Source organism: Chiloscyllium punctatum, chromosome 11 (assembly GCF_047496795.1).
Source record: "Chiloscyllium punctatum isolate Juve2018m chromosome 11, sChiPun1.3, whole genome shotgun sequence".
Classification (NCBI taxonomy): domain Eukaryota; kingdom Metazoa; phylum Chordata; class Chondrichthyes; order Orectolobiformes; family Hemiscylliidae; genus Chiloscyllium; species Chiloscyllium punctatum.
In genome coordinates, this window is record NC_092749.1 from 87,249,282 (window position 1) to 87,263,684 (window position 14,403).

At 40.9% G+C, this 14,403-nt stretch overlaps 1 protein-coding gene across 1 annotated transcript in view; it reads right to left on the reverse strand.

The window, feature by feature from the left end:
• plg (plasminogen) overlaps window positions 1-14,403 on the reverse strand; it is a 79,438-nt gene that overhangs the window by 19,425 nt on the left and 45,610 nt on the right. The window contains exon 12 of the mRNA XM_072581193.1: window positions 7,717-7,865. Within this exon, the coding sequence (XP_072437294.1) occupies window positions 7,717-7,865 (149 nt within the window). The remainder of the gene's footprint in view (window positions 1-7,716; window positions 7,866-14,403) is intronic.

Sequence of the window (14,403 nt, forward strand, 5' to 3'; positions counted from 1 at the left end):
CCATTAAGTGTACACGTTCTGCTAAGATTTGCTTTCCCAAAATGCAGCACCTCGCATTTATCTAAATTAAACTCCATCTGCCACTTCTCAGCCCATTGGCCCATCTGATCAAGATCCTGTTGTAATCTGAGGTAGTCTACTTCACTGACCACTATACCTCCAATTTTTGTGTCATCTGCAAACGTACTAACTGTACCTCTTATGCTCACATCCAAATCATTTATGTAAATGACAAAAAGTAGTGGATTCAGCACTGATCCTTGTGGCATTCCACTGTAACAAGCCTCCAGTCTGAAAAACAACCCTTCACTACCACCCTCTGTCATGTACCTTTGAGCCAGTTCCATATCCAAATGGTTAGTTCTCCCTGTATTCCATGAGATCTAAATTTGCTAACCAGTCTCCCATGGGGAACCTTGTCGAATGCTTTACTGAAGTCCATATAGATCACATCCAATGCTCTGCCCTCATCAATCCTCTTTGTTACTTCTTCAAAAAACTCAATCAAGTTTGTGAGACATGATTTCCCACGCACAAAGCCATGTTGACTATCCCTAATCAGTCCTTACCTTTCCAAATACATGTACATCCTGTCCCTCAGGATTCCCTCTAACAAATTTCCCACCACTGACATCAGGCTCACTGGTCTATAGTTCCCTGGCTTGTTCTCACCACCTCTCTTAAATAGTGACACTACATCAACAAACCTCCAGTCTTCTGGCACATCACCTGTGAATATTGATGCTACAAGTATCTCAGCAAAGGGCTCACTTCCTTAGTTTCCCACAGTGTTCGAGGGTACACCTGATCAGGTTCTGGGAATTGATCCATTTTTATGTGTTTGAAGACATCCAGCACTTCCTCCTCTGTAACATAGACATTTTTTCAAGATGTCAACATCTATTTCCCTATATTCTATATATTCCATATCCTTTTCCACAGTAAATACTGATGCAAAATACTCATTTAGTATCTCCCCATCTCCTGTAGCTCCACACAAAAGCCACCTTGATGATCTTTGAGGGGCCCTATCCTCTCCCTAGTTACCCTTTTGTCCTTAACGTATTTGTAAAAACCCTTTGGATTCTCCTTAACACTATTTGCCAAAGCTATCTCATGTCCCCCTTTCACCCTCTTGATTTCCCTCTTAAGTATACTCCTCCTGCCTTTATACTCTTGTAAGGATTCATTCAATTTATCCAGTCTATACCTGATATATGCTTCCTTCCTTTTCTTATCCAACCCCTCAATTTCTTTAGTCATCCAGCATTCCCTACACCTGTCAGCCTTTCCTTTCACCCTAACAGGAATATACCGTCTCTGGCCTCTCGTTAGCTCATTTCTGAAGTCTTCCCATTTTCCAGCCATCCCTTTACCTGCAAGTATCTGCCCCCAATCAGCTTTTGAAAGGTATTGCCTCATACTGTCAAAATTAACCTTCCTCCAATTTAGACCTTCAACTTTTAGGTCTGGTCTATCCATTTGTGGGCGGCACGGTGGCACAGTGGTTAGCACTGCTGCCTCACAGCACCAGAGACCCGGGTTCATTTCCCGCCTCAGGCGACTGACTGTGTAGAGTTTGCACGTTCTCCCCGTGTCTGCGTGGGTTTCCTCCGGGTGCTCCGGTTTCCTCCCACAGTCCAAAGATGTGCAGGTCAGGTGAATTGGCCATGCTAAATTGCCCGTAGTGTTAGGTAAGGGGTAGATGTAGGGGTATGGGTGGGTTGTGCTTCGGCGGGGCGGTGTGGACTTGTTGGGCCGAAGGGCCTGTTTCCACACTGTAAGTAATCTAATTTCCATTACTTTTTTAAACCTAATAGAATTAGTTTTAGGCTCCAAAGTGCTCCCCCTCTGACACCTCAGTCACCTGCTGTGCCTTATTTCCCAAGAGGACATCAAGGTTTGCACCTTCTCTCATAGCGGCATTCACATATTGAATCAGAAAATTTTCTTGTACACACTTAACAAATTCCTCTCCATCTAAACCCTTAACACTATGGCAGTCCCAGTCTATGTTTGGAAAGTTAAAATCCAATACCATAACCACCCTATTATTCTTACAGATAACTGACATATCCTTACAAATCTGTTTCTCAATTTCCTTCTGACTATAAAGAGGGTTTATAATACAATCCCAAAAAGGTGATCATCCTTTTCTTATTTCTCAGTTCCACCCAAATAACTTCCCTGGATGTATTTCCAGGAATATCCTCCCTCAGTACAGCTGTAATGCCACCTTTTATTTAAAAAAACGCTCCCCCTCCTCTCTTGCCTCCCTTTCTGTCATCCCTGTAGCATTTGTATTCTGGAACATTAAGCTACCAGTCCTGTCCATCCCTGAGCCATGCTTCTGTAATTGCTATGATATCCCAGTCCCATGTTCCTAGCCATACCCTGAGTTCATCTGCCTTCCCTGTTTGGTCTCTTGCATTGAAATTAATGCAGTTTAATTTATTAGTCCTACCTTGTTCTCTGCTTTGTCCCTGCCTGCCATGATTGTTTGATTCGCTTCTGTTCTCAACTGTACTATCTCCCTGGGTCCCAGGCCCCATCCCCGCACCTTACTAGTTTAAATCCTCCCGAGCAGCTCTATCAAATCTCCCTACCAGTATATTCGTCCCCTTCCAATTTAGATGCAATCCGTCCTTCTTGTACAGGTTACTTCTACCCCAAAAGAGATTCTAACGATCCAAAAATGTGAATCCTTCTCCCATATACCAGCTCCATGGTATTCATCTGCTCTATGCTCCTATTCCTATCCTCACTAGCTCACAGCACCATAAGTAATCCAAATATTACTTCTCTTAAGGATCTGCTTTTTAAATTCCTGCCTAACTCTCTAGATTGTCCCTTCAGAATCTCATCCTTTTCCCTTCCAATGTCGTTGGTTCCAATGTGGACAATGACTCCTGCTGGCCCCTCTACCCCTTGAGAACATTCTGCACCCTCTCTGAGACATCCTTGATCCTGGCACGAGGGAGGCAACACACCATTCTGATTTTTCACTGCTGGCCACAGAAACGTCTGTCTGTACCTCAGGCTAGAGAGTCCCCGAACACAATTGGTCTCTTGGAATCCGATATACCTCTCATTGCATTAGAGCCAGTCTCAATACCAGAAACTTGGCTGTTCATGCTACATTCCCCATAGAATCCATCACCCCCTCCATTTTCCAAAACAACATACCTGTTTGAAATGGGGATAGCCACAGAAGACTCCTACACTTGCTGCCTACCTCTCTTACCCTTCCTGGAGTTAACCCGTCTATGTGACTGTATCTGAGACTTTTCCCCCATTTTATAACTGCCATCCATCACATCCCCTTGCTCTTGTAAGTTCCTCATTGCCTCTAACTGTCGCTCCAACCATTCCATTCGATCTGATAGGATTCAACGACCAACATGCAAACTCTCCCTAAACTCTCACATCCGACAAGAAGAACATATCATTCTACAAAGGACCATTTTTGCTTCTTTCAATCTACAGACCCAGAAAGTAGCACTGTCTTAATCCTATACAAAATACTGCTCCAGGCTAACTTAATACTTGTGGCTTATATTTTTAAGTTTAATCAAGAGACATATCTCAATAAAACATATAATCAAGAAAGAATCCACTCTACTCACTACTGCAGACTTACTGTAAGGCCACACTTAAAAATATTCACTTATCTGTCTCAGTGCTATGACCTCTCCCAAACAGGTTCCTCCAAGATCAGTTGTGTTTTTCACTGTTTGTTAATCTTCCCTGAAGCACTCCAATGCCCAGCAATACACGAATTCAATCAATTTCTAAATAAAATTGCTAATGAAAAGTGATACTTGATCCACCCTTCCTTATTTCCAGTCCAAGGTACTTAAAACACCAGAAGCTTGACTTCTAACTTCAAATTCTGCTTTAAGCCTATTTATGATAATGTTTTTAAATTCACTGCTCTGATCCACAAAAATAAATCTATGTGCACCATAAAGATGCTTGAATGCTGCCTCTCATGTCAGTAAAACATAGCAGAGTCTGTTTTCAACTGAAGACGGTCCAATTTTAAGAAGACTCTAAAGTTATCATTTAGGCTAAATTCACATTTAACTTAGAAAGTTGTAGAATTCTCAAATTGCTTAAATTTGTCCTGATTCTCAAATTTGTCTTAGTAGTATTTTAGTCAACCTTTTCCACACACAGTGAATCCATTGTCTGAACCGACACAACTGAAAGACTCTGCCAGCAACACATTCATCACGAGGCGAAAACATCTTGTGACCAATACAATACCCTCTGTATCTCCATTACCTACCTTTGAATCTTCAATTTCATGTTTAGTTTTGAATAGTTTATTATAATGTTTAGGGCAGGGCATGGTGTAACGATATTTTGAATCATTCCTGAAACATTGATTAACTATATCCTAAGCATTTTGATGTTCATTCTTTTATTGTACATCCCAAATTATCTTTCCTTCTCAAAATTATTAAGAGCACTTTACAGTTACAATCCCCTTTTGCTCTTTTGCCATCTGTATCTAGACAGTGTTGCCAGTTTGATTATGTCCTGCACTATGTATCACTAATTGCCCCACTTGTACTATGAATGCTTTCCTGTGAACTTTTAATGTAACAAAATGATACTTTCATCATACTAGCCTCAATCTTCCTAAATTTGTAAAAGTCTGACAATGACCCATCGGCAATTAGTACAATCAGTACATCCCCTCCCCACCTTTTTGTGTCTGAGAAGGAGGCCAGCCCTTTTCATTGGAAAGCTTCCTGAGGCGTTTTATCACTGGAACAGGTTCCTCTGACTCAGCACTCAGCATTGGCGGAGTGTAATGTGCGGGAGCTTGCCTCTTGCGCCAGGTGTGCCTCAGTGGAATTTTGTTCTTCTGCCTGCAAAGGTGTTGAGGTGGGTGCATAATACATGTCCATTTCTGATTCTGAGGAATGATCAATGCTTGACCGAGAGGGTGAACCCATGGGTTCTGGCAGCCTCTCTGACTGTTCCAAGAGTTGGGGCACATTTGCTGCCACGTCTGGTGAATTGGCCATGCTAAATTGCCCATAGTGTTAGGTGCATTAGTCAGAGGGAAATGGTCTGGGTGGGTTACTCTTTGGAGGGTTGGTTTGGACTGGCTGGGCCGAAGGGGCTGTTTCCACATTGTAGGTAATCTAATCTAATCTAATCTTTTGCGATTATGTGGTTTTCATATGGTCTACATGCTTGTTCAGCACCATTGCACTGAATTGAATTTAATATGGCATTTGTCCTGACCTCATGTTGACCATACCTCTTACCAATGTGGGACCATTTCTGCGGTTCTCACACCAAACTTTGTCTCCTGTATTAAACTGACTCTCTTGCTTGGTGGAGTCTTGTATCCAGCATTGGTGTTCCTGACGATGTTTCACCCTCCCCACCTCATGTTCGGGAAGATCAGACTTAGCCTGGTGCGCAGTCTTCTATCAATTAATAGCTCTGCTGGTGTTATCCCTATAGTTGCATGTAGGGTGCTCCTACAATCAAATAAGAAACATGACAGCTTGGTATTTAGCAAGGCTGTTGACTGTTTCTTCAAGCCAGCTATAAAGCAGGACACTTGCATGCTATTCAGCAAAAAGCAGCAAATGATAGACAGAGTTTAGTGATCCCACAAGCAAGAAATCAGATCTAAGCTCTGCAGTTCTATCATATCCAGCCATATGTTTTGGTGGACAATTAAACAATTCACTGGAGGAGGAGGCTCAAAAAATTCCCCGACCTTCAATGATACTGGAGTTAATATATCAGCGCAAAAGGTAAGGCTGAATCATTCACAACAATCTTCAGTCAGGAGTACAAAGTGGATGATCCATCTTGGACTCCTTCAGAGGTCCCACCTTACAGATGCCAGTCATCAGCCAATTTAATTCACTTCACATGATATCAAGAAACATTTGGAAGCACTGGATGCTGTAAAGGCTGTGGGCTGTGACAACTTTTGGACAATAGTACTTAAGTCTTATGCTCCAAACCACATAGCCACTCCCATAGCCAAGCTGTTCTGGTACATCTATAACACTGGCATCTACCCTACAATGTGGAAAATTGCACAGGTATATCCTGTACACAGAAAGCAAGACATATGCATCCCAGCCAATTACCGCTGCATCTGTCTATTCTCAACCATCAGTAAAGTGATGAAAGATGTCATCAAGCATCACCTGCTCAGCAATAACCTGTTCAGAGATGCCTAAGTTGGGATCCACCAGGGCCACCCAGCTCCTGACCTCATTGCAGGTTTGCTTCAAATGTTGACAAAACATCTGAATTTCAGGGGTGAGGTGAGAGTGGCTGTCATTGACATCAAGGCTGTATTAACCCTGTGTGACGTCAAGGAGCCCTAGCAAAACTTGAGTCAGTGAGAAACTCCCCACTGATTGCAGTCATGCTGGTACATAGGAAGATAGCTGTGGTTGATGGGAGTCAGACCTCTCAACTCTTCAGGGTAGTGTCCTGGACCAACCATCTTCCAACGCTTCTTCAATGACCTCCATTTCAGTATAATGAAAGAAGTGGCAATGTTTGTCAATGATTGCAGAATGTTCAGCGCCATTTGTGACTCTTTAGATACTGAAGAAGTCCACATCCAAGTGGTACAAGACCTGAACAATATCCAGGTTTTGGTTGAAAAGTGGCAAGTAATATTAAATACAGGTAATGACCATCTCCAATAAAAGGCAATCTAAACATTGTCTCTTGACATATAATGGCATAATCATCACTGAATTTCCCATTATCAACATCCTGAGGGTTACCATTGACCAGATACTGAATTTAACTAGCCATATAAATACAAGGGCTATAAGAGCAGATCAGAAAATAGGAATTGTGCATTGAGTAACATATTTCTTGATTCCTCAAATCCTGTCCACCATCTACAAAGCACAACTCATGAGTGTGATGGTTTACTCCCCACTTGTCTGAATGAATGCAGCTCCAAAAGCACTCAAGAAGCTTGACACCATTCAGGACAAAGCAGCCTGCTTGGTTAGCACCACATCCAATCCCTCCACCATTGACACTGTGGTGAATTTCCGCAGTGTATCTTGTAGATAGTACACATGGCTGCTACTGCATGTCAATCCTTAAACAGCATCTTCCAAACACATGACCACTTCCATCTAGAAGAACAAGGGCAGCAGATGCAGAGGAACGCTACCACCTGAAATTCAACCTCCATCCCAAAAGAAGCCATTCACCATCCTGATTTAGAATCCTGGAATTCCCTCCCTAACACCATTACAGCACATGGATTGCAGCAGTTCAAGAAGGCAGTTCATCATCACCTTCTGAAGGAGAATCATGGGTGATGAAATGCTGGTTTAATGAATTAAACATTTGCACTAACGTGGATCTAATACTGACACAATGGGTTGAATGTGTCAGCCTTTTAGTCTCCTATAAGATCTACACTTTCTTCTTTGTGTCCCCTCGTCCCTTTGTAAAATTCTCCTAAATAGAGAATGTTTAACAAGTCCAAGGACATGTGATGAAAAGTATAGGTGAATTTTGAATAATTTAAAAGCACTCTCTGTAACATTGTACTATGTCAATTGAGGGCTTTTGCCTGAAACATTGATTTCGCTGCTTGTTGGATGCTGCCTGAACTGCTGTGCTCTTCCAGCACCACTAATCCAGTATATGTCAATTGAATGTTTGTTTCTGTAGCTTATGCAGTCAACTTACATTTCCATCAAGTCCAGCGTTAGGATGTGTTTCTGGAGTGAAGTTATGATGTTTATGAGGGGTCATTGCTGACCAATTTTGGCAAGTCCTGCCACTGGCTGTGGTTGATATTGTCCCGCGATATGTCTCTCCAATACCTGATTGGCAATCTGGCAAAACACAGTTGCAAAGGAGAAAACTGACTTGCATTTCTTTTATTATTATGCTGAGAAACCAAGTCACATTTAATGCAACTATCATTTCACTTAAAAGAGTATGAATGAGAACAGCGGATTGAACATGGATGCCAAGCTAGTTTGCTATAAAGAAGAAAGCAAAAATCAGTGTATAATTCATACTCAAGATAATGAGAGAGGCTCAGGAGCAGGATATCTGCTTTCACTTGTAGCTGGAAATGGAGAGTAGTGTTGGGGAAACGAACAGGAACGAGTAGATTAGAAATCAACACAGTTAAGAAAAGGACAAATATATCAATATGTATTAAGCAGGACCAGTGTTATTTTGTAAACATTATGGAATTCCAATATAACAGTCTGCTATGACCAAGATGAGAAGAGTGCACTCTCTTTGTCTGGTCCCAGAACTCCATGAGTCACAACATAAATTGAATTGTTTTCACTGGTTCCCAACATGCTCAATCACATACTTTGTTTATTTTACACTGAAGCAAAAAAATCTTATACTTTCTTGATACTTATTTAAGACAAGGTTACTTTCTTGATAAAAACATCAGTAGTAGCATTATTTTTCTGTGAAATGCAAACAATATTTAACTGATATATACTTGCAAACTCCAATGAAGCTCTGGCACTTCTGTTTTTTTTAAATTCTTTTTCCACAATGACTAAGTAGAAATCAGCATTTCCTTGTATCTGTTATGGACATATATGTCAAAATGTTGATAAGCCAGTAAATTTTCCAATTTCTTTCTCCACCCCAGAGTATCTTTTTTGGTGTCAATTTAGCTTTTTAGTTAACTATCTTACTGGTGTCTCTGCGCCAACTGATTTACTTGTAACAGAACTACTCCTACCTGACTCCTTCAGGTCAGTATTATTGTTTGCTACCTTAAAGGGTTTAGTGAAATCAGAGGCAGCAAGTACTGGTGCATTAACAATGATTGTTTTCAAAAGATGTCTGGTACTCCATTGACCATTAACCTAAATTTCTTTCGGAGAAAATCTGTTAATAGAGTAGCTACAGTGCAGACATTTGATACAAACGTGCAATAGAAACCAAAGATCCACACAAATCTTCTAATTTAGGGACATGGAGTCTATTAAAGTTTTTACTTGGCCACACTTGGTTTTGCCCTACTACATGTATACTACATATTACATACTACATGTTAATCCTGCTAAGAAGTGTAACATGTTTCAGTATAATGAAACCTGCATTAACCATCCCCACTGCTCCATGGCTCAACACTTTAACGTCCCCTCCCACTCTGCCAAGGATAAGCAGGTCCTGGGCCTCCTCCATTGTCTAATGCTAACCACCTGACATCTGGAGAAAGAACGCCTCATCTTCCACCTTGGGACCCTCCAACCACATGGGATCAAAATGGATTTCACCAGTTTTCCCATTTCCCCTCCCCCCATCTTATCCCAGTCCCAACCTTCCAACTTGACATCACCCTCTTGAATGGTCCTACCTGTCCATCTTCCTTCCCACTTATCTGCTCCACGCTCCTCTCCGACCTATCACTTTCACCCTCACCTTCATTTGCCTATCGCTTTCCCAGCTACCTTTCCTCCAGCCTAATTTCTGATGAAGGACTTTTTCACAACATGTTGATTCTCCTGCTCCTCAGATTCTGCCTGACCTGCTGTGCTTTTGCAGCACCACACTCATCCTCAAAGTATATCACACAATTAAGAATGCTGGTTATCACTTCATTCATTAGTATCTGGAAAATGGGTGGAGATGTTTAGCTCAAATGGCATCACTCAACATTAGAAGAGATTGTCTGGTATAACAAAGGATGATATCTCTTCATTTGGGAGATAATCAAATCCACCACTTGGCCTTTAAGAAAAATATTTTAGTAATTTAATTTTATTATTTTTAATTTTAATTTAATTTATTTAATATATCTGTTTTAATTTGATGCTGTCACATCTATCAATATAGTCTTCCAAGCAAGGATTTGGATAGGAACCTACTTTTGTTCCTGTGCTGACCTTTCTCTAATCTATGCAAGAGTATCTTACATCAAAGACATATCAGAAATGACTTCCAGACCACTTGGCATCATAGTAGCCCACAAACCTACCAACACACTTAAACAGCGACTTATGAAACTAAAGGATCCATTAGATACTACCAGCATATCTAACATCATTTACAAGATACCATACAAGAACTGTCAAAAAAGAGCACTACATCGGACAAACAAGCAGGAAACTTGCCACCAGGATACATGAACACCAACTAGCCACCAAAAGACACGACCCACTATAACTATCAGAGGATACCACTTTGACTAGTACAATATACATCCTAGGACAGGCAAAACAAAGATATACACAAAGAATTCTTAGAGGCATGGCATTCTAACCAGAACTCCAATAATAAACATATCGATTTAGATCCTATGTACCTTCCCTGGATAAAAAGAACTGGAAATGACATGACCCACCTTAAGAAATCAAGACTTATAAATAGAGAGGCAGGACATACCACCAGCACTCCAAGGAGACTCTCGCTGATTATGTTACCTATCATGGTGATGAAATGTCAAATACACATCTCCCAGTTCAGCAAACTAACTTACAGACTTATCATCAACCTGAGCTACAAATCTTCTCAAAAATCACTATGCAAGATCTGCTTAAACCATCAAGTTCTGGCAATGATCCAGTTGGAGAACTAAAGCTGCTTTTCACTGGATTCAATCAGTTGGTTTTACATGTTTTGGACTTCCATTTTCACTTCATACTTTTTATCTGGAACTGAACAATAAAGATTCTGTTTTATAGCAGAGGATCTTCCTACATCACATATGGCTAAAATTATATTACCTTATTTGTCCTTACAGACTCCTTTAAGTACTATGAGTAGCATTATGAAGTCTCTTCAGTATGAAGACATGATGTCTCACCGCCTTAGCTGTTGACTGTTAGCCAACTGGATAATGTAAACATGGAGGGAGGCATGAGGGCCGGATGGGGTATGTAAACATGAGGAGTATGGAGAGTGCAAGGAGATATGAATAAGGAGGGCAAATGAGAGGCTTTGGCATGACTGTTAAAATTTAAATGTTCAAAGATTTCTTACTTCAGAGAAGGCTTCCCTCAAGGTTTTCAAACTGATTTATCTGGCAGGGTTCATTCAGTATTCAGGAACCTAACCACCTCCACTAAAATGGGAACAGAAATTTGAATTTCAAACAAGAATTTCAATTGTGAACTCAATGGCACTTCAGTGAGTGTTGGGTCGCAAGCCGCCATGATTCCTGACCCACAGAGTCTGTCCCTCCACACAGTGAGATCACTGCTGATCATCCTCAACTCCATTACCTTTTTCCACCTAGTCCTTGATTCCTTTACTGGTTAAAACTCTGTCCCTGTCAGCCTTGAACATTCTTAATGACCTAGCCTCTACAATCCTCTGTGGTAAAAAAATTCCATCGATTCACTATAGAGAAGAATTGCCTCCTCATCTATTTAAAAGGTGATCCCTACTCTGAGATTATGTCACCTGGTCCCAGAATCTCATACTAAAGGATCTACTGTGTCAATCCTCCTAAGAATTGTATATGTTTCAGTAAAGTTGCCTCTTTTTCTTCTAAACGTTAATGATTACAGATGCTTAACTTCTCCTCATAAGAAAATCCCTCCATTTTTGTGATCAATTTTGTGAACCTTTTCTGGACTGCCTCTAATGCTCATATATCTTTCCTTAGCCACGGGGACCAAATGTGTTCACAATATTCTGGGTGTGGTCTATTTGCTAGTGCCTCATATAGTTTTAACAAGACTTCCCTATTTTATTACTTTCAAATCAAAACTACTGTTCCATTTGCCTTGCCTGCACTTGCTGAATTTATATTTTAGCTTTTTGCAATTTATGTATGAGGATCCCCATATCTGCTTTCTGTAGTTTTTCTTCATTGACACTGTTTTAAAATTCATTCATGGGATGAATAAACTAGCATTTATTGCTCATCCCAGAAGGCAATTGAGAGTTAACACATTGATGTGAGTCTGGAGTCACACATAATCCAGACCACATAAGGACAGCAGTTTTTCCTAAAGGGAGTTAGTGACATTTTCCTGACAATTGGCAATGAATTCCCAGACTCTTAATTCCAGAATTTTATTGAAGTCAAATTCTCCCAACTGCCATGGGAGGATTTGTATACAGGTCCCCAGAACATTACCTGGATTAACAGTCCAGCAGTAATACCACTTGGTCAACATCTCCCCTATTCCTAATTGGTTCTTAATTAACCGAGCAGGTTGGCACTGAAAACAAGTGATAAAAGCACAGACACACATAGAAAGAAAGACACAGCAGAGTGTTCTGTTGTTCTCCCAAGTAGAAGCTGCCTGTTCTCTACAGTAAAAAATATCTTTCTTTAAACCTACAAAATACTAATTTGCTTTCCTGCAATCATTGCTGTGAGCTGTGACTTTTGAACTGATAAATCAGAGACAATTTCCAAGTGAAGTAGTCTCTGTGCTTCTTACAAATTAGTGGAAGCTTCTAAAGAGAGACAATTGAACACCAAGGGCCTAGCAGCTGAAGAAAGACAACAGCAACATCAGAATTGGAAAGCAAAGGACAATGTACTGACTTTCCATTTTTTTCTATCTTCACCAATAATCCATTTTCCCAATTTATTTGTATATAAGTGCAAGAAGGAGTTTTTAATGGAATTAATTTTAACTAGTAATGTTATGTAGAACATAGAACAATACAGCGCAGAACAGGCCCTTCGGCCCTCGATGTCGCACCGACCTGTGAACTATTCTCAGCTCGTCCCCCCACACTATTCCAAAATCACCCATGTGCTTATCTAAGGATTGTTTAAACCTCCCTAATGTGGCTGAGTTAATAGTTTATGGTCAATGGTATATGTCAATGGTTTATATCTGTTTAGTTGTATCTCTACTCTAATTATTATAATTAATAATAATTCAAGTTAAGTATAGAAATTTTTATTTAGATTAGATTCCCTACAGTGTGGAAACAAGCCCACACTGACCCTCCAAAGAGTAACCCACCCAGAACCATTTCCCTCTGACTAATGCACCTAACACTATGGGCAATTTAGCATGGCCAATTCACCTGACCCGCACATCTTTGGACTGTGGGAGAAAACTGGAGGAGCCAGAGGAAACCCACGCAGACACGGGGAGAACGTGCAAACTCCACACGGACAGTCACTATAGGCTGGAATTGAACCTGGGACCGAGGTGCTATGAGGCAGCAGTGCTAACCACTGAGGCGAAAAATGTGGTGCTGGAAAAACACAGCTGGCCAGACAGCATCCGAGGAGCAGGAGAATTGACATTTCAGGCATAAGCCCTTCTTCATTTCTGAAGAAGGGCTTATGCCCAAAACGTCGATTCTTCTGCTCCTTGGATGCTGTCTGGCCAGCTGTGCTTTTCCAGCACCACATTTTTCAACTCTGGTCTCCAGCATCTGTAGTCCTCACTTTCTCCTAACCACTGAGCCACCATGCCACCCACTTGCAGCTTGATCATGCTTTCTATCGCCCCTGGTCTGAAAGTAAAGTAAATTGCAACCTTAAAAAATTTCAACATTTAGTCTAAATCCAGGAATAGTGGGGTTTCATTCACCCATGCTACTCCAGTGGATGTAACAAAACCATGCCACCAAAAATGGCTAGAATATGCCTAGAAACCTTAATGTGTTCCTTTAACTCATTTATTTTGTTCTGAATACGATGTGCATTTAAGTAAAAAGTTTCTTTTTGTCTTTCTATCATTTTCCTCCTCCTGTTTGCTGCTGTTTTTCTATGTTTGTACATTCTGTTTCTTCCTGTCCCTCTCTGGGTATTATTATTCATGTAGTTGCCCTGCAATGCTGCCATATCCTTTTGATTTGTAGGCCTAAGTTGCCTTGCTCATAAACCCTTACCATCTTTATTTAGTTTGAAATTCTCTCTACGGCCATAGTTATTCAATTCAGCAGGCTACTGGCCCCATCGCAGTTCAAGGGGAGCCCTCAATAGCTCTCTTCTACATTAGTTTTGGTGTCTATGCCCCATGAACTGAAATCCATTGCTCCTATACCATTCCTGTATTTAACTCCTTCACTTTATATGTCCTATGCCAGTTATTCTATGGCGAGGTAGTAATCCCAAGATTATGGCCTTGGATGTTCCGCTACTAAATTTAGCTCCTAATTGCTCAAATTCTTTCATTGGGACCTCCTTTCTAGTCCTATCAATGTTGTTGGTAGCAAGATAAATTATAACAAATAGATCCCTCTCCCATTCCAATTTCCTCTTCAGCACTGAGGCTATGCCCTTAAAGGTGAGACGAGGCTAGCAATGAGTCTTCAGGACTTATGGTCACTGCTGCAGATGGCAGCATCTATCCTCCTAAGTATACTTAGCCCTATCACTACTACGTTCTTACTCTGTTGCCCCCCAGTTGAATTGCTCTTAGTGCTGTAGTGCCATGGTCAATTCATTCAATATCCCGGCAACAC